Genomic DNA, 27,022 nt, shown 5'->3' with positions numbered 1-27,022 from the left:
CACTCAGGAGGCAGAGGCAGGCAGATCTCTGTGAGTTTGAAGCCAGTGTGGTATACAAGAGCTAGTTCCAGGACAGGCTCCAAATCTAAAGAGAAACCCAATCTTGAATATACAAAAACAAAACAAACAAACAGAAGGATCAATTTACTGAGCATAGATTTGAGAATGTTGGGGTATTGAGGATAAATCAAAACAGACAAAGAAAACAGAAGGAAGAGAACACGAAGTATGGAAACCGCACCCTCAGCTGGTGACTCCTATTCTCATTCTGGACGCCATGACCTTTTCAAGACTACTGTGTAGTTGAACCACAGATTGTGCTGGAATCTCACTACTCATGTTCAACACCACACACTTGAATTAAAAGAAAAATACGCATACTGCACATATGAATAACAGTATCTGTCACACATCTAAAAGAGGAAGACAGGGCCTGTTGAGCTGTGTTCTCTGCATTTGATGCTTTGGCAATCACTGGAATCTTAAGGAAGAATGGGAACTGGAATGTCTTCAGAAGCTTGCTCAGGGTAAGGGAGGCTCTGAGCCTGAAGTCAAACCTTGAATCCCAGCCTTGCTGCTCACCTGACCTCAGAGCAGGTTTCTGTGGTCAGATGATGCTGTGGTAACCTCTGAAATGTAAACTATTTATAGATGATGAGAAAGTTTGCATCACTGAAGCAAGCACACAACACTCAGACATATACACACAGACAGATATACAAAACAGAGACAATTCTTCCAAACAACACACTTACAAGGGCAGATGGATATATGTGTATTAACTTCATATGATACTTGAAAATATTCTTTTTCCACATATTGTTATTCATTCTGCTTAATAACAATTCACCATTCTCATCGATAATGCATTGTGATTACATTGGTCTATACCACTGACTCTCTACTCTTTCCCCCACTCCTTTGACCCTTCTGGCCTCTCCTACTCTCATGTATCTTCTTTGCTCTCTTCCCTCCTTACCTGATTTTTTGCACCAACTCTGTTTCTTTTTCTGCTCATCCTGAAATGAGATCGCAGGGTCACATCACCTGTGTAATTCCATGTGTGTCCCCTCAATTTTTATAATGTCTCACTAGAACCACATTCCCATTTCCACAGCACAGATATTCTTTTTCCTCCATTCCAATAACACTTGGTTTCATTCATTTTTTGGGTAAATGGCACTCATATCATTAGTTACAGGCAACTAATTCTTTTGGATTTAAGATCCATTTCTGTGGTTATTAAACATATCAGCTTTATGCAACCTCTTCTGCCCACATGCACTGTTCAAGGTAAAGTATCCCAATCAGAGGATGGAGGGCAGATGAATGTGTGTTCATGATGACATCACCTCTCAGCACTGGGTTCCCAGTGTCATCTATTAACTTCTTGACTCAAAACTTAGAGAAGTGGAAGAAAGGAGTTTTTCTTGGAAAGAATAAAAAATTAAACTGTTCTCTTGGATAACTGAAACCATGTTATAACCTTTAAACAGGGAGTAGTAATGTTTTAAATGCAGTATTTATTAATCAAGATGAGAAATATATTTAAAAATATTACCATTTGAATCAAGGTCTCAGATAAACTACACAGAAACTAGATCATTGGGCTAAATCACAGCACTGAATGAGAACTTCTTTAAAAATACACTGTTTTAATTTGGGGTATATGCTTCTTTGTGTGTGGTGTAGTGTTCATGGAGACAAACAGATGGCACAGGGGCCACAAGACCCACATGTGGTTCTGAGCTGCCTGACTCATCTAGGGTTTACCGCCTACTTTAGCTTCTCCAGGGAAATGATGCTGAGGAAGGATCGCTATACAGGATCATTTTGCTCTGTGTGATGATCTGCATTTTGTTCAGGTAAAAGCACATCTTCAATTTAAAAAGGAATTATAATGGGGCTGTGAAAAACAAGTTTTTGCTACATAAGAACCCAACAGTGGGTTCTGAACACAGAACTCAAAATCCTTAATTAAAGAGAGTAGCAGCCAACCAAGTATACCACATAGGGAATGTGGAGACAAAACCATCACTGGGACTCAGTGGACAAAAAGAATATCCAGTCATTGAGAACCAGGCCCAGTGAGAGAATTTGTCTCAAAACAAGTTGATGGAGGAGGGTCATTGGTTAATTACAATAAAGAAACTGCTTGGCCCTCATAGGTTAAAACATAGGTGGGAGGAGTAAACAGAACAGAATGCTGGGAGGAAGAGGAAGTGAGCTCAGAAATCATGCAGCTCCTCTCAGAGCCAGAGATGATGAAGCAAACCGCCAGGTCAGACATGCTGAATCTTTCCCGGTAAGCGCACCTAGTGGTGCTACACAGATTATTAGATATGGGCTAAATTAATATGTGAGAATTAGCCTAGAAGAGGCTAGATATAATGGGCCAAGCAGTGTTTGTGTGTTGTTATTTCAGGTAAAGCTAGCCGATGGCGGGAGCTGGGTGGCGGAATGCAACCCGCAGCTCCCCACAACAAGAAGTGTTACAGTTTATTAGAGAAATGCTTCATATGTCAGCATACACACATACATACACACACTCACACACATACATGGAGATGAGAGAGAGAGAGACAGAAATAGGGAGACACAGGGAAATAGAGGGAAACCATAAGAAACACTATAATAAACACAAAACTGGAAACAGAAAATTCAATAATCATTTGGAAATTCAAGGATTACTACAAACCATACCTGTGGAGAAAATCTCTAAGTGTGATAAGAGGAGACAGTGCAGACACAGAAAAGTTCAGTCTTCTATGCTTCTCTAAGAAGGCTCTTTGTGACCCAGATATCTAAGTGCTCTCTGCGCCCCCTGCTGGTTCTGTGTTACCCACGGGGTGTTTTTGTGTGAGCTCACAGTAGTATTCACTCACTGTGTCTCTTGTACAGTAATACATGGCTGTGTCCTCAGACGTCAGACTGCTCATTTCCAGGTACAGAGTGTTCTTGGCATTGTCTCTGGAGATTGTGAATCGGCCCTTCAGAGCGTCGGTATAGTAGGTGTTACCACCATCTGGATTAATGAATCCGATCCACTCAAACCCCTTCCCTGGAGCTTTGCGGACCCACATCATCCAGTAGTTACTGAAGGTGAATCCAGAGGCTGCACAGGAGAGTTTCAGGGAATTTCCAGGCTGCACTAAGCCTCCCCCAGACTCCAGCAATTGCACCTCACACTGGACACCTGTAAACACAAAGAATTCTAGTTATAAAACTGACACAGAAGACTTTTTTCTCTTTCTCATGTCCAAACAACACACAGCATCTCATATTTATGAATTACCTTTCAAAGTAAGGACAAAGGAAACCAATATGAGCCCCAAATCCATGGCAAGTATCCTGTGTTCAATGCTGATCCTTGACTGGGCTTGTCTCCTCTGCCAGAGCTGCAAAGTCAAGGCAGGGCTGGATTTTATGGGCACAAAGATTTATTTGCATATCTTCCTGACATAACTGACTCTGTAATTGGACCTGGGCAGAAGGCAGTACTCAGAGCAGATATAAGACATTATACCCACTGATGACAGTTATAGAATTTGAAACATTAATGTAGCTCTGTGTATATATTTTTATTGTTAGGGATTCACCACACTTTTAGTTCTCTTTTCACCATATGCATTGAAAATGTTGTGTTTTCACACTGTTATGTCTCTTTAGGATCAATGTGAAATAGAAAAGCTCCACACACAGCTGTGTTTCTAGATATTCTCTCTGTTTGTCCCTCTGTCTTTGCTGGACAAGGCTTCATTCTGAGGTGGATTATGATTAGGATCACACCTTCATCAAAGTAAAATCCTTTGATGTGATAGGAGCATGAATTCCACAGCCAGAAAAGAGGCCAAACACACTTTACATTGGCATAAATAGTATAAATAAGAGCGAGCTAGTAATATAAAGGCTACTGTTGTTAGATATTCCTACAGCATTTCCCTGTTTTCTAAGCCTAATACAAAATTATATAAAATAGGAACAAATATATCAAGTCACAAAAATGTGATAAATATTTCAATAATTATCCTATCCTGCTGAGTTTAAGTCTTGTATAATAAATAACTTGGCCAAGTCATGAGAGAAAAGTCTCTACAACTATGTAGTCTTCCACCTCATTGAAGATCTGAGAAGGGAAATATTACAAGAAAGAGAAGGAAGTGTAATTAAGCAACTTTCAAACTGTGTAACAAGTGACAGAGACAAATGGCTACCTGGACAATCACCCAAAGTCTCATTTTCAATGTTGGAGCAAGGAACTTTGGCTAAGGCCAAGAATAACTGGCAGACCATTTTCTGAGGCAAGAAATTTTTCAAAACCTTCTTACCCTGTATTTCCAAGTTTTGACAGTCTTTTCTTTTTTGTATCCTGCTTGTCCTGTCCAGACATCATGCATATGGTCAATACATGGGCAGTCCTTGCACAAAGGCCAGGTTTGCCAAGAAGAAAACAAGCTCCAAGTGGAGTGTCTTTGATGCTCAACATTCTTTTGGGAATTATATTGGTGCTGCCAGGAGCAATAGTGTCTCTCTTAAACAGAACCCTATGTTATTCTACAGTTCTTTGAAGTAGTTGAAGATTACCTATTTATGCATAATAAAATCTCTATGTATATAAAGAACCTGATTACTCTAACTATAAGTATGACAAACATAGATAATTACTGATATATAGATGAATTATAGATAAACTCATCTATAATGCCTATATAACAGAAAGACTAAGACTTTATATTAGAATATTATACAATAAACAACAGTGCAGCAAATGAGGACAATGACCTAAAAATGTAAGCAATGTATAAGTATCATGACAGGAGGTAGAAATGTACATTGTAATATGATAAATATATCCTAAAATTTTATCAGTATGCAAAAATGTTTTAAGCAGAAGTAGTAGCATGCATGCATACAATATAACAAAATAACTTTGCCTACATATACAAATTTTGTAGATGAAAATAGGAACATTTTCAATATAATTTAAGTTTGTATCAATATAAAAGAATCTATATCAATGTAATTTGCCTATAAATAATAGCTCACAAGTATTCACTCTATTACTCACTCTTATTATTAGTGTGAGCTTGCTAATAGTGAGTAATCTATTGTCCCATCCAATATCCCCTTTTTTTCAAAGAGATCCCTTGATCTACAAAATGTTTTCCCCAACCCCCAACCCTATACCAATTATAATTAACCCCTAGATGATGTCCCTAACACTGGGGACAAACTTTGTTGGGAGAGGGGATGTCGTCTTCTAGAATTACTTTGAGCTGTCATGGATGTGATGTAGTTTTTATGAGATCCTGTGAAAGTAAAATGGTGGTTAATTTCTAAGTTTACTGCCTGGTATAATTGGAAATAGTCTCTGAGTATTTGGTAGGATTTTTTTCTGAGGTTTCTACTTGGAGTTCTGGGAAGAACGTTGTAAAAAAGTACAGCATTTTAGCTAACCAAGTTGGAATCATCTTGTGCAGCTAGCTGATACCCCAAATAGGTCTTATAATAGCACTATTAGCATCACGGTGTCATATCAATCAGGTGGAGTTGTTGTAGTGCCCCATCTTCTTCCTAGAAACTTCAAAGATTACTTCAGGAAAATTCATTGTTCATTGTGTAAAACTTAAACAACACTTATATAGACATATACAGACATATATATTCAACGAAAGGTACAATACAGTCAAAAATAGGTATGAAGAAAGGTAAAATTACTTTTTCTAAATGCTTTCTTCTTTCTGTCCAATACCAGATGGTTCTTGACATGAGGCAGAAACTCTGAATATTTTTGAACTTATAATTATATATATTTAAATGGATATGTTTTGCTCACCTGTCCTTACAAGTCATATTCCTTTTTCTTGATGATCCTTATTGGATAGCTATTTTTCCTTCTGTCAGCATCCAAACATCCAGGGTCTCTTGAATTTTTGAAGATGTGCATTTTCCTGTAAAAACAAGAGCAGAACCCTGCCCCATACCTTATGAGGTTTATTACCACCTGTATGATTGTCACTCCTGTGGGTGAGCTGTCATCTCTCTTTCTCAAGAGTTTTCTCTTTTTCAAACTGAATATTTATTAATTTTGATAACATTCATAGTTTTTCTTCTCCTGTGCAAACAAGAGCAAAACCCCATCCCCAATATAGCACATCTCCTGGTTTCCATTGTGAGGTCAACACATCCTTGAAATACACTGAATGATTTAATTCAGAAGACTTTTCTATTATCCAATGTTTCTTTGCTGCTGTTGTACCTTTCTCATTAGTGTTAAGAAAATTAAAGATTAATAAAGCATTATGCAATCTATTCATGGTGGGTATTTTCCATTCCTTTCTGTTTATTTAACATATCCTTTATAGTTCAATTTAATCTTTCTGCAACTGTATCACCTGTAGAATTGTGTGGTATACTCGTAATATGCTTCATATTATAATAAGCAAAAAACTCTTTCATTTTCTTAAAGACATAAGCTGGACCATTTTCTGTCTTTATTTGTGCAGGTATACCCACAATATCCTTAATTTGAAATAAAGGTGTGATAACTGAATCAACCTTTTCTGAGCTCAAACCAGTTGCCCACTGAAAACCTGAATAAATGTCAATGGTGTGGTGTGCATATTTTAATTTTCTAAATTATGTAAAGTGGAAAACATCCATCTGCCAGATTTTATTCCTTTAGGTACCTATTGGGTTAGTCCCTGCAGAAAAAGGTCTTTGGTTATAGAAAGAGCAAGTAAAACAGCTCTTTATAATCTTCTTTGTTTGTTGCCATGTAATAGAAAACTCTTTTTTTTTTAAAAAAATATTTGCTATTGGCATGATGTTTCTTAAGGAATTCTGAGGCCTTCAACATGCTTCCAATTAATAATTAATCAATTTCTTCATGACCTTGTGCTAGAAGACCTGGTAGAGACCTAAATGGGGTTGGCTGTGTGTTATGTATATGGGCCAAAACCTATTTCTGATTATATCTTGAACCGGAGTGTAGCATGATGGGCCTGCTCTTTGGGGGTTACTGTCCTGCCCACTTCCCATAGATGGTAACTCCCAAAGAAAATCACACAGAAGTTTCCATAAGTTATAAACTGTTTGGCCCATTAACTTAGGCTCCTTATTAACTCTTATAACTTATATCAACCCATTCCTCTTATCTGTGTTAGCCACATGGCTCATTCTTTCAACCCACTCTTCAGTGGTGGTCCCTGAGGCTTGTGGGAGGAAGAAGGAGTGGTAGGAAAGTGGGGTATGCAAGAGTTTTGACATAGACATTCTATTTGTGGAGAAGCACTCACACAATTGTCTATTCTCAGCAGTGAACAGTCATGGACTCTCTGCATTCAATGATGGCTGCTGGTGGATGGAGATTCATTTTATTTGCAGGTGTTGCTATTGATTTGTGGATGACTATATTACTAAATATTTGTGAATGGTATATACAAAGTTGAATCATAGGTGTCAATTATATATGATGAATGTGTGAATAGATGATATTTGTATAAATCAGTACACAGGCATAGACTTGGGATTCTTTTCTTTCTGATCATGATGCGTTTTGTGGAATCATGCTCAACTTTCTTTCCACATTTTTGTTAAGATTGGGTGCACATATAAATTATTTTACTGAAATAGTTGCTTGAAATTAAAATGACTTCATAATGTCAGTAAGTCAAGCATCAGTGGCAAACATGACTGCACACTCCAATGCATCTGTAGGGGCACACCTTTTGTTAAGTACATCCTATCTCATAGAGCTTGCACACAGCCATTACCTACAAATATATTTTGTGTGAAGAAGTCCCAAATGATATGAGAATAAAGTCTAGAGAAAATACCCAGTATTTTCTTCATCTCTGTTCTGAATTTGAATCCTTGCGATTGTTGTCAGCTGATTGTGCCCTTCTGGTCATGAGTTCTTCTGAATGAAGTTTTCTGCCTGGGCTCACACAGAAGTTCCCTCACTGTGTATCTTTCACAGCAATACATAGCAGTGTCCTCAGTGGTCACAGAGTATAGTTTTAGGAATACCTGGTTCTCAGATGTTTCACTAATTATGAAATGTTGTCTCTTGTAGGAAGGACTATAACTGGTGCCACAACCACCAACCACTACTTACATAACTCACCCACTTTAGGACCTTCTTTGGAGCTGTCAAATCCAGGCCCAGGCTGCTGATGGAGTAACCATTGCCAATGCAGCTGAGAGAAAATGAGTGTGAGAGCTTCATCAGTCTAGGTCTTGTCTCCTGAAGCTTCACATGGGACAACACACTTGAGTATAAGAAAATATAGCCTCTATAAATTAACTGCTGTTAAAACCTCTATACTGACATATGGGCAAAATGGTAATACTCACCTTGGGGTATTGCCACCAGTCACAGGAGAAGACCCAATAGCCTCATTGATAGACAACACTCCTTTTTGCACTGAGGTCAGGAATGTGTGTGAGACAGCTATGAGATCCCACAACCCATGAAAGGATATAACAGAACTGGAAGATAAATGTCCATGCACAAATTCAGCCTTTTTTTTTAATAAGTCAGGGGTGAAAATTGACTCACCACATTCCTTTCAAGATGAAATAGCTGTCTCAACATTATTGATGCATGTGGTCTTTAGTGATATTATAAAGTAACACTTTAGTGTTACTATACATCTATGACTGTACCTATCTTTCTAGTTAAAGACCCACCATCTGGTAGTTAGTCTGAATATGCTCCAGGGCAGTGCCCAGGATTCTCTTGTACTTTTGATATTACTAATTAGACTGAACCCTACGGAATTCCTGATTTTCTTTCATGATAAAAATCCTATGATGTGTTCACATTTCCCCTAGTGCTTCTTGTTATAGGAGGTGCACATCCACCCTGCTCCAATTTTACTGAGTGATGCTGGTGAAACTAGATAGACTCTCAACATCCCATACCATCTCTCTATTTGAACCAATTTATTCTTTATTCAGTGACCTAGTTCACAGCCTACGCAGGGTATGTGTGTGACAACATGATGGGAGGAGGTTTGTGATGGACCAATAGCAAGGACTCAGGATGAGGAGTCTGAGATCACCTACGCAGCCCTGTGTATTTGAGAAATGATATCCTTATCATCATACATCCCTGATTCACTATTTGACAGTTTGACTTGGAGTCAAGTCTAAGCAAATCCTTTTCTAGTGAATTTTGGTTTTGAATCTGCTTCTCAGAGTTTCAGCATAAACACTAAACTTCAGATTGTGATTGGTGGTATAGAGAATAGAATAGTCAGGCACTAGAGTCCAGAAAAAGCATTGGAGGACAGAAAAGGAATTCACTCCTCTCATCAGGATGTGAGGAATAGCATATTGAATATACTACTTTTTGCTTCAACCAAACACCTATTACTGGTACTGGGAACCAGTCATGGAGAATTGTATTAGGGCTCACATTGATGCCCCCCTCTCTTTCTTTAACCAAACTACTATATGGTCATGTACTCCATCTTCACAAAATTCAATTAAACTGTTTCTTCATTGTGTGTGTGTGGAGATGAAGATGTGATTCAGGAGAGGTGGGATCAAGTTAAAGTTTCAAGTATCACTTTTGTGCCATATGTCAAGGCTCCCATCCCATTTCCTCAAGTTTGGCTAACAGTCACTAATAGAGATGAAGCTTGACTACTCATATTCCTTACCTTTAAATGAAGTTTAAGACATCTGCATTATTTCTTGCTCTGTGTCAGGGATGGACGTTTACTCATAAGGAAAGACCCATGGCTCCTCAAACAAAACAAGTTATTGACATTGACTCTAGTTGCCTACCAGAAATAGATAAAAATGATATTGCTGAAGAAATCATTACAAACAGTTTGAGGAATCAAGCTGAAGATGGCCTATTTTATAGGAATGCATCCATGGCTGATACTCTAACCACTCGGGCTTGGGGAGGTCATAGTTCTCAGAGAAGAACCTATTATAGTCATCTTGATAACTGGACATATTGGAAAATATTTTCTCAATATTTATGTTTAAACACATAGTTAGTGCTGATCTTAGCCTTTATTGGATAAGCTTTTCTTTCAGTAGAGTTATGCTTAATTCTGAGAAACACAACTTTTCCAATTGCTTAGAATAAATTAATTTGCTTTGGTCTAGTGGGCATCTATGTCACGTTCTCCATGTCAAAAGAATACTTCTGTAGAGAGGGTGGAGAACATGTAAGACCCAGAGAATGAGGCGGAATACTATGCTGTAGAACTCCATGACATTGTGAACAGACCAACAACAGATCCTTATTTTCATCACATTTGAGTTGACAAATGTTATCTTTTTGCTTTGAATATCCACTTGGTCTTCTACAGTGATATCAATCAGAAGGTTCCAATAATGTGATCGAGGATAGCTCACAATGCACAAGCCTTTCCCTGAATCCTACATGGGCCACAAGCTGGGGCATCTTTTTGTCTGAGGTTTTCTGTTCTGCCCATTTCCTACATATTTTAAGTCCCAAAGAAATCACATAGAAGTCTACATTAACTATAAACTGATTGGCTTAGTAGCTCAGACTTCTTTTTAACTCTTATAACTTATATCAGTCCATTGTTCATATCATGTCTATGTAAGTCACTTGGTTTGGTACCTTATTTTGTGAGGCAGTCACGTCTTGATTCTTTTGTGGCTGGGTCATGACTGCAGACTAGGACTTCCTTCTTCCCAGAATTTTCTTGTTCTCATTGACCCACCTCTACTTCCTGTCTGGTTGTCCTTCCTATACTTGCTGCCTGGTAACTGGAAAAATCAGCATTTATTTAAAATGTAGTTGACAGGATAAAACCATTGTTCCACAGCAACATCTGATAAGCAAAAGTCATTTGCAACGGGAATGAATCGACGGTAAAGTCACACATTATGGTCAGATGATGCTGTGGTAACCTCTATAATGTAAACTATATATAGATGATGAGAAAGTATGCATTTCTGAAGCCAGCACTCAGACTCACAGACATATACACACAGACAGATACACAACAACAAAGACAATTCTTTCCACAAACATACAAGAGCAGATGGCTATATGTATATAAACATCCTATGCTATTTGAAACTTTTCCCACCTACGTCATTCATTCTGCTTAAAAACAAATCACCACGCTCATTTATAAAGTACAGTGAATTCATTGATTTATCCCAAATCTCTCTCTCCTCTTTCTCTCACTCCTTTGACCATTCTGTCCTCTCCTACTCTCATGTCTCTTCTTTTCTCTCCTCCCTTCTTTCCTGATTTCCCACACCAACTCTCCTTCTTTTGTCTGCTCTACCGGGAGTGAGATTGAAGGGTCACAGCATCTAGTGTAATTTTCTGAGGGACCCCAGAGTATTTGGAATGTCTTAACAGAACCACATTCCCATTTCATAGCACAGTTGTCCCTTCTCCTTCATTCCCATAACACTTGGTCTTATTCTTTCCTTGGGTAAATGCACTCATATCTTTGGTTACAGGCAACTAATTCTTGGGTTTAGATCCATTTCTGTGGTTGTTAGAAATGCTGGCTTTATGCTACCTCTTCTGCCCATATGCCCTGGTCAAGGTAAAGCATCCCAATCAGAGCATGGAGGGCAGTCAGTGTGTGCTCATGAGGACATCACCTCTCAACTCTGGGTTCCCAGAGCTGTTACCCTTCTGACTCAGAACTTAGAGAAGTAAGAGAAAGAAGTTTTTCTTGGAAACCAAAATTAAACTATTCTCTTGGATGACAGAAACCATAACCTTTAACAGGGTGAGGAGTCAACAACAGTATTTATTATTCAATATGAGAAATATAATTATTAAAAATTACCATTTGAATCAAGGTCTCATATAAACTACACAAGAACCAGACCATTGGGCTAAATCACAGAATTGGATGAAAACTTTTTAAAAATACACTGCTTTAATTAGGGGTATATGCTTTTGTGTGGATAGTGTAGTGCTCATGGAGACAAACAGAAGGCACAGAGTCCTCCAGAGTCACATATGGTCCTGAGCTGCCTGCGTCTTCTAGGGTTTCAATCATCTTTGGCTTCTTCAGGAACTGATACAGGTCAAAAGACAGGATCACTCGAACTCAGTGTGATGATCTGCATTTTGTTCCAGTAAAAGACATCCTAAATTTTAAAAGCAACTATAATGGGGATGTGAAAATCAAATTTTTGACACACAAGAACCCTTTAGTTGGTTCTAAACACAGAACTCAGAATCCATAATTAAAAAGAAAGAAAAGAAAGAAAGAGAAGGAGAAAGAAAAACAAAGAGAGAGAAATGGGTGTAGCAGTCAACCCGGTATACCATATAGGGAATGTGGAGATTGAACAATTACTGATAATAACTGGAAAATCAGACTATTCAGTCATTGAGATCCAGGGCCAGTGATAGAATTTGCCTCTAAACAATTATTGCAGATTGTTTGAGAAATGCTTCATATATCAACACACACACACACACAAATGAGAGAGAGAGTAGTGAGAGAGAAAGAGTGAGAGCAAGAGAGATTGAGACAGACACAGGTAGACAGAGAGATAAAGGGTAACAGGGAGAAACACTATAATAAATCATCACACACAACACAACAGAAAACAGAAATTTGAATAATCATTTGAACCTTCAAAGAGTACTACACACTATATTTGTAGAGAAAATCCCTAAGTGTGATATTCAGTGGCAGTACAGACAGAGAGTAGTCCAGTCTTCCCTGCTTCTCTAATAAGGCTCTTCTGTGACCCTTATTTCTAAGTGCTCTCAGTGCCCCCTGCTGGTTCTGTGTGCCCCACAGGGGTGTTTGTGTCTAAGCTCACAGTAGCTTTCACTCACTGTGCCTTAACACACAGTAATACATGGCTGTGTCCTCAGACCTCAGACTGCTCATTTCCAGGTACAGAGTGTTCTCGGCATTGTCTCTGGAGATCGTGAACCGGCCCTTCACAGTGTCAATATAGGTCGTGATACCACCCTCACTACTAATGGATGTGACCCACTCCAGCCCCTTCCCGGGAGCCTGGCGGATCCAGTTCATTGGGTAACTACTAAAGGTGAATCCAGAGGCTGCACAGGTGAGTTTCAGGGACTTTCCAGGTTGCACTAAGCCTCCCCCAGACTCTAATAACTGCACTTCACACTGGACACCTGTAAACACAAAGAATTCTGGTTAGAAAACAGAAATTTTTTTCTCTGTCTCATGTACACACCACACATACCATCTCATGTTTATGAATTACCTTTTAAAATAAGGACAAAGAAAACCAGAATGAGCCCTAAGTCCATGGTGAGTGGCCTGTGTTCAGTGCTGACCTCTGAGTAGGAAGACGTGGGAATCCAGGGCTGGTCTCCTCTGTCAGATCTGCAGGGTCAGGACAGGACTGGGTTTTATGAGCAAAAGAAGCCTTATTTGCATATCTTCCTGCCATAGCAAGCTCTCTAGTTGGACCTGGGCAGAAGGCAGTACTCAGAGAAGATATATGACATGATACATACTGATGACAGTTATAGAAATTGAAGGATTAATGTAGCTCTTTGTACATAGTTTCTTTGTTAGGGATTCACTGCATTTTATTTAGTTCCCTTTCACTATATGCATAGAAAATGTTGTGTTTCCACACTGTCATATCTCTTTAGGGTCAATGTGAAATAGAAGAGCTCCACTCATAGCTGTGTTTCTAGATATAAGCTGTGTTTTTAGATATACGCTTTGTCTGTCCCTCTGTTTCTGTTGGACATGGTTTTTTTCTGAGGTATATTTATATTTTAATTATAATGGGGGCATTTAATAAGTGTCTATAACCAAAAAGAATACTTTTGCATCAATTTTGTGTTTTCAGAAGGATTTGTTTTTAGTTCTCAAATTCTCATGCTTTGCTTTCTACATACTCAGTCCCTTTTTCTCACTACACCCAACTTTTCCTTTGAAAACCGCTGTATTACCCTGTGCTTTTTCCCTCTTGTCATTCACTTAACATGTCTTTTCCTGTCTTGACTTCCCTTCTAGTTCCAAGCTTACATAACAGAAGCCAGAACACCAAACACGCAGAGTCTCAAACACATAATCTGGATTCTCTATAAGGCAGAAACTGTCCTTCCCAATCGTCAATATGCTGTGTGATATAAAATTTCCAGCACCATTCAAATTCCTCCAAGGTTTAGAGAACGCTGATGAAGGGGAGGAGGGAAGAATGTGAGGAGTGGAACCAGGGAAAGGTGCTGTGAAATGCTGTCTTCTGGACATCTCATGGATATCACAATCATGGACTCATAATGGCTGCTGTTGTCTGTATAACCCCGCCTGGGTTTAAGCAAGCCAAATCCTGCTAATACAGGACTGATAACTCCTTGTCACTCTTCTCACTGAGGAGCAGTTGGAAATATATTTTTCTGGACAGGGATATAGTCACTCTTTTTTTGAGGTTATGGTCACTTGTATGTTTTCTATGTTGCAATACTTGGGTTCACATATGGACATCAGTAACTGTGCTTAAGTAAGTATAAGGTTGGTAGGGATGCATGTTCGGAAGATGTGGGAGGAGCTGGGTGGAAAACATTTCACATAGGGATCCTAAACAGAAAGATTAAAAAAATCTGTTAAAACTGTATAGCTGAGACTTAAAACAAAAATTCAGAAAGCAAATGATTTAGGAACATTGGTAAATATCAAATAACTTGGTAGGCAACTTTATCTGGGACCATCTTCCCATCCAGCTAAGAACGAGTGGAATCCTTCACTTCTAAAACATATATTTTTAGATAATCCTATACATGATTTGTACAATATCTTTTCACATTCAATTAGTTGTGGCTTTACCCTAAGGTGACAATATCCCATCATCAATCAGTATTCGGAGGAAAACATATCATTCTTGCCCTACCCTTTCAGGATTCATGCTGCAGGAACAGATATTCTCATGTTAGATTATATATATATATATCTTTTAGGTATCCCTTTTCTTTAAAATTATCTAGAATGAATCACAGGACATACTGAAGAGAAGGTGGTAACTTAAGAAACTAGGAAGTTCTGGAATATGCTTTATTTATACCTGTTTGATGTCATAACCTTTGTTTTTTTTCTTCTTTTACACAAGGAAATCTTCTAGAGTTCCCTTTACTTGTCATAGTCTGTTTATCTTGCTTTTAAATTAGACATTAAAACATCTGGGTGTTTGACCAGGAAAGCTGAAGGAAACAAGCTATAAGCATAGAAAATTATAAAAATTATAAAATTCATTACAAATTTTTCAGTTAGCATTCCTGTAAGGAGGAAAAAGTCAGGAGAAAACATCCAAAAACTTAAATGTTTCAGTATATAAACCTCTAAGTGACTAGTAAAATTGTATGATGTAATATTGGTGGGAACATCAGGGGAGAAATGATGGTGTTACTACAGTGGTTTCACCAGTGTTTACTCACAAGACAGCTATTGGGATGTTATGCAAGATATACATTAGTTATCAGAGATTGTAGTATGCTGAAAATACAACAGTATTTCTTTTTAAAATTCTGTTCCCACTTTTATTCACAGAGAAGCTCAATGCTAATGACACATAGAATAAGGACTATGGGGCTGTGAGCTCTGGGAACCCTACTGCACAGCCTGCTCCAATACTGAGGGGACCCAAGAGAAACTTCGTCCAACAACAGATGGAAAGAGAGGCAATGACCCACATGGGAGCACTGGACTGAGCTCCCAAGATCCAGCTGAAGAGTGGAAGGAGTAAGAGTAAGAGCAAAGAATTCAATACTATGAGGGGTTCATCCACTGAGACAGTTTGCCTGAGCTAATAGTAGCTCACCAAGTCCAACTAAACTGGGAGTGAATGAGCATGGGAACTAGTCCTTCTGAATGTGGGTGACAGTTGTGGCAGACTGAGGGGCCACTGATAGTGACACTGGGATTTGTCTTTACTGCATGTTCTCTTTGGATGTATACCTTGCTCAACCTAAATGTAGTAGGGAGGGTACTGGTCTTTCCTATTAAGGGAGTGGCATCCCCTTGTTTGTCCCTGCTTCCTGGCTGGCTTACAACTGAAATAATCACACAGAAACTGTATTAATTAAAACACTGCCTGGCCATTAGCTCTAGCCTCCTATTGGCTAACTCTCACATCTTGATTTAACCCATTTCTATTAATCTGTGTTCACAAGGTCATGGCTTACCAGCAAAGGTTTAGCATGTCTGACCTGGCATCTCCATGGTGGCTCTCTGTCTGCTTTCTTCCCTCTAGAATTCAGATTTTTCTTCTCTGCCTACCTAAGTTCAACACGATCAGTACAAGTAGTTTCTTTATTGATTAACCAATAAAAGCAATACATAAACAGAAGGACCTCCTATACCATAATGTGATGGAGGATGGCCCACAATATACAAGTCTTTCCCCAAATCCCTGAATGCCACAACCTGGGATATCTGACATTCAGATCAAGGATCTGTAATTCAGATATCATTGCAGAGACCACAAAACTTATTCGCAAGTAAATCAGTGTAAATAAGAAGTCTGTGGAGGAAACAATAGAGAGAGAAATGTATCTACATGATAAAATTAAAATCCTGTAAGCTTTTAAATGTGTTTTAGTACCTTGGTAGAGGTAGGGTATTTTATTTTAGCCAAAAACATATTTATTACACACTAGGGATATGAGAAGACCAGAATAGATCCTAAGACATACAACTTACAATGTGATTTGACAGCATTTCCAGAAAGGGACTTGAGGTTCAAGGACACCTTAGACAGGATGTTAGCCAAGGACATCCTGCAGGCTCCTGAAGCTCAGCTGCTATCTCTAGATTCTTTAGTTCCATGGTATATGTACCAGAGTATAGCAAAGATTAATTATGAAATAGATGTTCATGTTTCGTGTGAGGATGTTAGAGAGATGAAGGAAATCAAGTTAATGGATTGTAGGTCCTACCAGGTTATTCCTGCATGATCTGTTGGCTCTTACTAAACTCCTAAATTCTACTCTAACTGGAGAATTAACTGAAACTCTGTTACAAATCTAAGGACCCCACTCCCACTGATCTTTGAATCTCTTCCAAATTGAACCTGGTACCCACAGCATGGTCATGTCTGCCCTGTTTGTTGCTATCTTGTTCAGATGAGATCACTAATTGTGTAGAAAAATAAACATTACAGTGGTAAACAGGACTTCAAAAATATTAAGATGCATTAAAAATTAGTAAAAATTAAGTTCTAGAATATTACAACGGTGAGTCTCTGTGAGCCCTTAGTACTACTGTGTGCTGGCCCTGAGCTCTCTGTAAGAAGGTTTATACAAGTTCACACTGGAGTTCTATAACAGTGTCTCTGGTAGAGTAGTATATGTGTTTGTTCTCAGTTTGCACATTGTTTTAAGAAAACTTGGCTTTTGGAGATGTTCTGCTGATGGTGATCTAGGATTTGAAAGCTGAATTATAATCAGTGTTTTCATTATACCATCTTATTTCAATTAACTGCAGACCCTTTCCTGGAGACTGGTGGCCCAGTGTTCATGACAGCTGGTTAATGAGAACACAGAGACAGTGCAGGTGAGAGACAGGGTCTTGGTATGCTGTGATGGCTGCACCAGTTCAAGTACTGACTTCTTCACCTGGAACAGGGACAATGCACCTGGGGAAAAGCAGCATTACGATCAGTCAAATATTCCATACATGATGTACCTGGTTCTCTCTCCTAAAACTCTGAGACACTTACAGGTTGGACAGGTCAAGAGGCAGAGGAGCAGCATCAAGACAGCCATGCTTTGCTGGAGCTCCAGTGAGAAGGAGATGGGCTTCTCAGCTAGTCTATGGCTTTCATTCTGAGCCTGAGGGCTACATTGCATTTTTGGGAGGTTCCTGAAAGGATAAAGGAAACCAGGAGCTTTCCCTTTCTTTTTCAGGTGACTGACTTTTGCTTCTGTTTCCCAACTGAATGGATTGACACTATTATTTCACCATGCCCAACCATCAAATGCAGTGTTTTCAATAATTAATGAATTTATTTCCTTGAAAAACTTTCAACACAATATATTCTGATAAGTATTTACTTTCTATCTTCTTTTGCAGATCCTGCCCATCTCCTCAATTCCAGATTTTCATGAAAAGTCAGAGTTTTAAGAGTCATTTATAAGGACATGGGTTTGTACATGAAGTATTCATTTCCATATAGACTGTTAACAGTTTAAAAAATCATATTAGCAATACATTTTCTCTTTTAAAATTATTACACAATATACACATTTTCTTTTACAAATTACAAATCTTTTATCAATGTACAGTGATAATATTCAGGCCTCAAGAGTTGGCTCATTGGTAAGGCACCTGCCTCCCAGTATTAAAATCTTAGCTTAATTTACAACACTCAGCTTAGAAGCTGGGTGTGATAGTTTATCCTATATTCCCAGCACTGGAGGCATTGTGACTGGAGGTACTCTAAGTCTAGCCAGCCAAAGATTCTGTCTGAGCATTTGTGCTCCAGGTTCACTGTGACATCCTTACTCAAGAATAAGATAGAAATCAACTGCTAATCATATACAAACTCCACTCTAGCCTCCTGACATATGTGCACACACTCTAACCAGTTAGCATTTCTAGCCATTCTAACATTGTCCTTACTTGTCATTGGATTCATGGTTTGTAGTTATTCACAACTGTGCCACGGATGCTGTAGACCTTGGATGAACTGTTTGCCATTGAATCCAAGAGATGAACTCCTGTAGACTTGGTTCCTCTCTACAGCTTTAATACTGCACTTTTCACTGTGGGCACTTCCATTCCTTTTCCAGAGAGTTGCTCATTTAAGACTATGAATATAAGAATGATACTTGTCTAAGTGCTTAATTCCTATTATTAAGTAAATTTGGTTCTTAAACTTAAGGCCTTTCACATGATCACAAAGCACTCTACGACAAGGTTACAAGCCTAACTCAATCTTATAAAACATCCCATTTTTCTACAGAAAATAATTTTTGATGACTGCATTTATATACTACTAAAATAAACACCAGGAAACACAATTATTTCTTCCCTGACATCCAGCACTTATACCTGATTCTGTAAAGAATCAATTTACTGCTGGGCAGTGTTGGCGCAAACCTATAATCCCAGCACTTGAGAGGCAGAGGCAGGCTGATTTCTGCGAGTTTCAAGCCAGCATGCTGTAGAAAGAGCTAGTTCTCTGAGACTTCAGAGAAACCCTATTCCAAATACACCAAAACAAAACCAAACAAAGAAAAGGATTAATTTACTGAGCATGGTTCTTGAGAATGTAGGGGTATAGAAGATAAATCAAACCAAATGAAGAGTAGGAAGAGTATAAGAGGAAGTAAAGGGAAACTTCACCCTCAGCTGGTGACTGCTATTCTGAGTCTGAACTCCATGATCCTTTCAAGAGTACTGTGTAGCTGAAATGCAGCATGTGCCGGAATCTCAATACTCATGTTCAGTACCACACACCTCTATGAGAGCAGAGTGCACATATGAGTGAAAGTGTCTGCCGCAATCTAATAGAGAAAGACAGGTCCCTTGAGCTGGGTTCTCTGTCTCTGGTGCTTTGAGGGTCACTGGGATATTAAGGAACTGAAATGCCTCAGAAGCTTGATCAGGGTAAAGGAGGCCCTGGGTCTGAAGTAAAACTTGTATCCCAGCCTCGCTGCTCACCTGATTTCAGAACAGGTTTCTGTGGTCAGATGATGCTCTGGTAACCTCATTAATGTAAATTATTTATAGATGATGAGAAAATATGCATCTCTGAAGCAAGCACACAGTCACTCAGACACATAAACACAGATAGATATACAACAGAGACGATCCTTCCTAAAAACACACACACACATATTTCTGAGAAACCGGCACACTGATTTCCAGAATGGTTGCACAAGTTTGCATTCCCACCAGCAATGGATTAGTGTACCCCTTACTCCACATCCTCTCCAGCAAAGGCTATCATTGGTGTTTTTGATTTAGCCATTCGGACAGGTGTAAGATGGCATCTCAAAGTTGTTTTTATTTGAATTTCCCTGATCGCTAAGGAGGTTGAACATGACCTTAAGTGTCTTTTGGCCATTTGAATTTGTTCTGTTGAAAATTCTCTTTTCAGTTCAGTACTCCATTTTTAATAGGGTTAATTAGAATTTTCATGTGCAGTTTCATGAGTTCTCTATATATTTTGGAGATCAGATGTTTGTCTGATGCAGGGTTGGTGAAGATCTTCTCCCATTCAATAGGATGCCTTTTTGTCTTAATGACAGTAACCTTTGCTTTACAGAAGCTTCTCAGTCTCAGAAGGTCCCATTTATTCACTGTTGCCCTTATTGTCTGTGCTACTAGGGTTATATGTAGGAATTGGTCTCTTGTGCTCATGTGTTGCAGTCTACTTTCCACTTTCTCTTCTATCAGGTTCAGTGTGGTCAGATTAATATTGAGGTCTTCAATCCATTTGAACTTGAGTTTGTGCATAGTGATAGATATGGATCTCTTTTTCATTCTTCTACATGTTGACATCCAGTTATATCAGCACCATTTGTTGAAGATGCATTCTTTCTTCCATTGTATACTTTTAGCTTCTTTGTCGAAAATCAGGTGTTCCTAGGTTTGTGGGTTAAATTCTGGGTCTTCAATTCATTTCCATTTGTCAACATCTCTGTTTTTTTGCCAATACCAAGCTGTTTGCATTACTGTAGGTCTGTAATAGAGTTTGAATCAAGGATGGTAATGCCTCTGGAAGTTCCTTTATTATATAAGATTCTTTTGGCTATCCTGGGCTTTTGTTTCATATAAAGTTGATTTATTTTTCTCTCAAGGTCTGTGAAGAATTTTGTTGGAATTTTGATAGGGATTGCATTGAATTTATAGATTGCCTTCCGTAGAACTGCCATTTTTACTATGTTGATCCTAACCATCCAAGAGCAGGGGAGGTTCTTCCATTTTCTGGTGTCCTCTTCAATTTCTTTCTTCAAGCCTTAAAGTTCTTGTCAAATAGATCTTTCACTTCTTTGGTTAGTGTAACCCTAAGATACTTTATGTGATTTGTGGCTATTGTGAAAGTTGAAGTTACCCTGATTTTCCTTTCTGCTTCTCTATCCTTTGTGTATAGAAGGGCTACTGATTTTTTTGATTTGATCTTATATCCTGCCACATCACTGAAGGTATTTATCTGCTGAAGGAGTTCTTTGGAGGAGTTTTTGCGGTCACTGATGTATGCAAACATATCATCTGCAAATAACGAATGTTTGACTTCTTTCTTTCCGATTCAAATCCCCTTGATTTCCTTATGTTGTCTCATTGCTATTGCTAGAACTTCAAGCACTATGTTGAAGAGATATGGTGAGAGTGGACAGCCTTGTCTTGTTCCTGATTTTAGTGGAATGGTTTTGAGTTTCTCTCCATTTAATTTGATATTAGCCATTGGTTTGCTGTATATTGCTTTTATTAAATTTAGATATGATTATGGTATCCCTAACCTCTCCAAGACCTTTATCATAAAGGGGTGTTGAATTTTGTTGAATGCTTTTTTAGCATCTAATGAAATGAACATATGTTTTTTTTCTTTCAGTTTATTTCTATGATGGATTACATTGATAGATTTTCATATGTGAATCAGTCTTGCATCTCTGGGAATCAATCTACCTCAGGATCCAGCAATACTACTCTTGGGAATATACCCATTAGATGCCCAATCATACTACAAAAGCAGTTGTTCAACTATGTTCATAGCAGCATTATTTTTAATTGCCAGAAACTAGAAACAACCTAGATGTTCCTCAATGGAAAAATGGATAAAGAAAGTGTGGAATATATACATATTATAGTACTACTCAGTGGTAAAAAACAGTGATGTTTTGAATTTTGAATGCAAATGGATGGAAATAGAAAACACTATCCTGAGTGAGATAACCCAGACCCAAGAAGATGAACATGGGATGTACTCACTCATTAATGGATTCTAGATGTAAACAAAGGACATTAAGCCTATAGTTCCCAAGCCTAGAGAAGCCCAATAACAAGGTAAACCCAAAGAAAAACATACATAGATCCTCCTGGAAATTGGAAACAAACAAGATTGCCAGGCAAAAGTTGGGGGCATGATGGTAGGGGTAGGGGTGGGGATGGAGTTGGGAGAAGGGGAGAGGGGGAGAAAGAAGGGAGAAAGGAAAAACTACAGAGAGCTTGGGGAAGTGGGAGGGTGGAGATGGAGGAAGGGCCCATATAGGAGCAAGGAAAAGATATCTACATTAAAAGAGCCATTTTAGGGTTGGCAAGAGTCTTGGCTTTAGAGGGGATCCCAGGTGTCCACAGGGATGTCCCCAGCTAGATCAGAGGGTGCCTGAACTGGCCTGGCCTCACTATCACACTGATGTTTATCTTGAATATCACCATAGAATCTTTGTTCGGCGACAGACGGAGATAGAGACAGAGACCCTCATCAGACCAATGGACTGAGCTCCCAAGGTCCAGTTGAAGAGCAGAAGGAGAGAGAAGATGATCAAGGAAGTCTGGACTGCGAGGGGTTGGTCCATTCGCTGAGATGGTGTGCCTGTTCTAATGGTAACTCACCAAATCCGGACTGGGACTGAATGAGCATGCTATTAAACCAGAATCTCTGAATGTGGCTGACAATGGGGCCTAACTGAGAAGTCATTGATAAAGGCACTGGGACTTGTTTCTACTGAATGTACTGTTTTTTTTGGGGGGGGGACCTTAGTCTATTTGGATGCAAAGCTTTCTAGGCTTGGATGTAGGGGGAAGGGACTTGGACTTCCCACAGGTCAGGGTTCCATGCCCTCTCTTAAGGAGGGAGGGTGAAGGAGGAGGGTGAGTGGTGGAGTGGGAGGGAAGTGGGAGGAGGGGAAGAAATTTAAATTTTTGGATGAAAAAATAAATAAAAACTTTAATTATGATTTAAAAAATCACAAACAAGGGCAGATAGTTATATGTATATAAGCATCACATGATACTTGAAAATATTCTTTTTCCACCTATGTTATTTATTCTACTTAGAAACAAATAACCGTGCTCATTCATAATATATGGTAAATTCTCTGATGTATCCCACTACCCTCTCTCCTCTTTCTCTCACTTCTTTAACACTCTGTCCTCTCCTATTCTCATGTCTCTTCTTTTCTCTCCTCCCTCCTTTCCTGATTGACTGCACAAGCTCTGCTTCTGTTTTCTGCTCATCCAGATGTATAATTTTTTGAGGGGCTCCACAGTTTTCATAATGTCTTAGTAAAACCACATTCCTCTTTCCACAGCACAAGCGTCCCTTCCTCTTCATTTCCATAGCAGTTGGTCTCATTCTTTCCTTGGGTAAATGACACTCATATCATTGGTTACAGACAACTAATTCTTTTGGTTTTAAGATCCTTTTCTGTGGTTATGAAAAATGTTAGCTTTACGCAAACTCTTCTGCCCACTTTCACTGGTCAAGGTGAAGCATCTCAATCAGAAGATGGAGGGCAGAACAATGTGTTCATGAGAACATCACCTCTCAACTTTAGGTTCCCAGAGCTATCTGTTAACTTCCTGACTCAAGTCTTAGAGAAGTGAAAGAAAGGAGTTTTTCTTGGAAGGAAAATTTAAACTGTTCTCATGGATGACAGAAATCTTGTTATAACCTTTAACTTTAAAGTGGAGTACTGATGTTTTTACTCAGTATTTTTAATAAAAATGATAAATATATTTTGAAATATTACCATTTGAATCAAGGTCTCATATAAAATACACAATAACTAGACCATTGGACGAAATCACAATATTGAATGAGAACTTTTTAAAAAATACACTGTTTTAATTAGTGGTATATGTTTGTGTGTGGGTAGTGTAGTGCTCATGAAGATAAACAGATACCACAGGGTCCTCTAGACTCACATGTGGCTCTGAGCTGCCTTCATCTTCTAGGGTTAACAATCATCTTTGGCTTCATCAGGAACTTATGCTGATCACTGAACAGGATCATTTTGCTCTATGTGATGATCTGCATTTTCTTCAGGTAAAAGCACATCCTAAATTTAAAAAGCAACTATAATGGGGCTGTGAAAAATGAATTTTTGCCACACAAGAACCTTTCAGTGGTTTCTGAACACAGAATTAAGAATACCTAACTAGAAAAAGAAAAGGGTGTAGCAGCCAAGCAATATACCATTTAGGGAATGTGGAGTCAGAACCATCACTGGGATTCAGTAAACAACCAGACTACTCAGTCATTGAGATTCAGGCCCTGCGATAGAATCTGTCTGAAAGCAAGTGGTGCAGATTTTTAATGAAATGCATCTTATGTCATCACACACACACACACACACACACACACACACACACGGAGAGAAGTAAGAGAGATAGAGGAAGAGAGTAAAGAGGGAGAGGGATAGAGACTGTGACATAGAAAGAGATAGGGAGTAAGATGGTATCTTAAAGTTGTCTTGATTTGCATTTCCCTGATCGCTAGGGAAGTTGAGCATGACCTTAAGTGTCTTTTGGCCATTTGAAGTTCTTCTGTTGAGAATTCTCTGTTCAGCTCAGTGCCCCATTTTATAATTGGATTGATTAGCCTTTTACGGTCTAGTTTCTTGATTTCTTTATATATTTTGGAGATCAGACCTTTGTCAGTTGCGGGGTTGGTGAAAATCTTCTCCCAGTAAGTGGGTTGCCTTTTTGTCTTAGTGACAGTGTCCTTTGCTTTACAGAAGCTTCTCATCCTCAGGAGGTCCCATTTATTCAATGATGCCCTTAGTGTCTGTGCTGCTGTGGTTATACGTAGGAAGTGGTCTCCTGTGCCCATGTGCTGTAGGGTACTTCCCACTTCCTCTTCTATCAGGTTCAGTGTGTTCGGACTGATATTGAGGTCTTTAATCCATTGGGACTTGAGTTTTGTGCATGGTGATAGATATGGATCTATTTTCATTCTTTTACAGAATGACATCCAGTTTTGCCAGCACAATTTGTTGAAAATGCTGTCTTTTTTCCAGTGTATACTTTTAGCTCCTTTATCGAAAATCAGGTGCTCATAGGTTTGTGGGTTAAAGTCAGGGTCTTCTATTTGATTCCATTGGTCGACTTCTCTGTTTTTATGCCAATACCAGGCTGTTTTCAATACTGTAGCTCTGTAATAGAGTTTGAAGTCAGGGATGGTAATGCCTCCAGACAATCCTTTATTGTATAAGATTGTTCTGGCTATCCTGGGTTTTTTGTTCCTCCATATAAAGTTGATTATTGTCTTCTCCAGATCTGTGAAGAATTTTGATGGGATTTTAATGGGGATTGCATTGAATCTATAGATTGCTTTTGGTAGACAACTTTAAGATACCATCTTACACCTGTCAGAATGGCTAAAATAAAAAACACCAATGATAGCCTTTGCTGGAGAGGTTGTGGAGAAAGGGGTATACTCACCCTTTGCTGGTGGGAATGCAAACTTGTGCAACCACTCTGGAAAGCAGTGTTTAGGTTTCTCAGGAAATTCGGAATCAACCTACCCCTGGATCCAGCAATACCACTCTTGGGAATATAACCAAGAGAGGCCCTATCATACAGCAAAAGTATATGCTCAACTATGTTCATGGCAGCATTGTTTGTAATAGCCAGAACCTGGAAACAACCTAGATGCCCTTCAACGGAAGAATGGATGAAGAAAGTATGGAATATATACATATTAGAGTATTACTCAGCAGTAAAAAACAAGGACTTCTTGAATTTTGCATACAAATGGATGGAAATAGAAAACACTATCCTGAGTGAGGTAAGCCAGACCCAAAAAAGGAACATGGGATGTACTCACTCATATTTGGTTTCTAGCCATAAATAAAGGACAATGAGCTTATAATGCATGTTCCTAGAGAAGCTAAGTAAGAAGGTGAACCCAAAGACAAACACATAGGCATCCTCATGAATATTAACCTTCATCAGGCGATGAAAGGAGACAGAGACAGAGGAGCACGGGACAGAAATCTCAAGGTCCAAATCAGGAGCAGAAGGAGACGGAGCACAAGCAAGGACCTCAGGACCGCGAGGGGTGCACCCACACACTTAGGCAATGGGGATGTTCTATCGGGAACTCACCAAGGCCAGCTGGCCTGGGTCTGAAAAAGCATGGGATAAATCCGGACTAGCTGAACATAGAGGACAATGAGGAATACTGAGAACTCAGGAACAATCGCAGTGGGTTTTTGATTCTACTGCACGTACTGGCTTTGGGGGAGCCTAGGCAGTTTGGATGCTCACCTTAGGAGACCTGGATAGAGGTGGGCGGTCCTTGGGCTTCCCACAGGTCAGGGAACCCTGATTGCTCTTCGAGCAGATGAGGGAGGGTAACTTGATCGGGGGAGGGGGAGGGAAATGGGAGGCGGTTGCGGGGAGGAGGCAGAAATCCTTAATAAATAAATCAAATAAAATAAAATAACCAAAAAAAGATACAGGCATAAAAAAAGAATGTTGTGGGGCTGGAGAGATGGCTTAGTGGTTAAGAGCATTGCCTGCTCTTCCAAAGGTCCTGAGTTCAATTCCCAGCAAACACACGGTGGCTCACAACCATCTGTAATGAGATCTGGCCTGCAAACTTACACAGAGACAGAATATTGTATACATAATAAATAAATAAATATTTTTTAAAAAAGAAAAAAAAGAGATAGGGATAAAGGGAAACAGGGAGAAACACTTTAATAAATAAAAACATAAAACACAACTGGAACCACAAATTTAAATAATAATTTGGACATTCAAGGATTATTACACACTATACCTTAGAGAAAATCCCTAAGTGTAGTATGGAGAAGCAGTGCAGACAGAGAAGTCCAGTCTTCCATGCTTCTCTGAATAGGCTCTTCTGTGACTATGATATCTATATGCTCTTAGCGCCCCCTGCTGGTTCTGTGTTCCCCACAGGGATGTTTTTGTCTGAGCTCACTGTAGCATTCACTCACTGTGCCTCTTGCACAGTAATACATGGCTGTGTCCTCAGACTTCAGACTGCTCATTTCCAGGTACAGAGTGTTCTTGGCATTGTCTCTGGAGATTGTGAACCGGCCCTTCACAGCGTCAGTATACCAGGTGCT

At 39.1% G+C, this 27,022-nt stretch overlaps 1 protein-coding gene and 1 gene segment (V, D, J or C); one reads left to right on the top strand and one right to left on the bottom strand.

Moving 5' to 3' along the window:
• LOC142835324 (Ig mu chain C region-like) overlaps positions 1 to 13,288 on the bottom strand; it is a 248,437-nt gene extending 235,149 nt beyond the window's left edge. Inside the window, 2 exon segments of the C gene segment in view lie at positions 12,837 to 13,135; positions 13,228 to 13,288. Of these exon segments, the coding sequence occupies positions 12,837 to 13,135; positions 13,228 to 13,273 (345 nt within the window).
• Positions 1 to 26,478, top strand: part of Tedc1 (tubulin epsilon and delta complex 1) — a 520,546-nt gene extending 494,068 nt beyond the window's left edge. Inside the window, exon 9 of the transcript XR_012907782.1 lies at positions 26,419 to 26,478. The gene's annotated coding sequence lies outside the window, so the exon portion shown is untranslated. The remainder of the gene's footprint in view (positions 1 to 26,418) is intronic.
• Positions 26,479 to 27,022: the final 544 nt, after the last annotated feature.

This window comes from Microtus pennsylvanicus, chromosome 14 (genome assembly GCF_037038515.1).
Source record: "Microtus pennsylvanicus isolate mMicPen1 chromosome 14, mMicPen1.hap1, whole genome shotgun sequence".
NCBI lineage: Eukaryota > Metazoa > Chordata > Mammalia > Rodentia > Cricetidae > Microtus > Microtus pennsylvanicus.
Note: the sequence above shows the minus strand (reverse complement) of the source record. Positions and strands in the feature narration are given on the sequence as shown.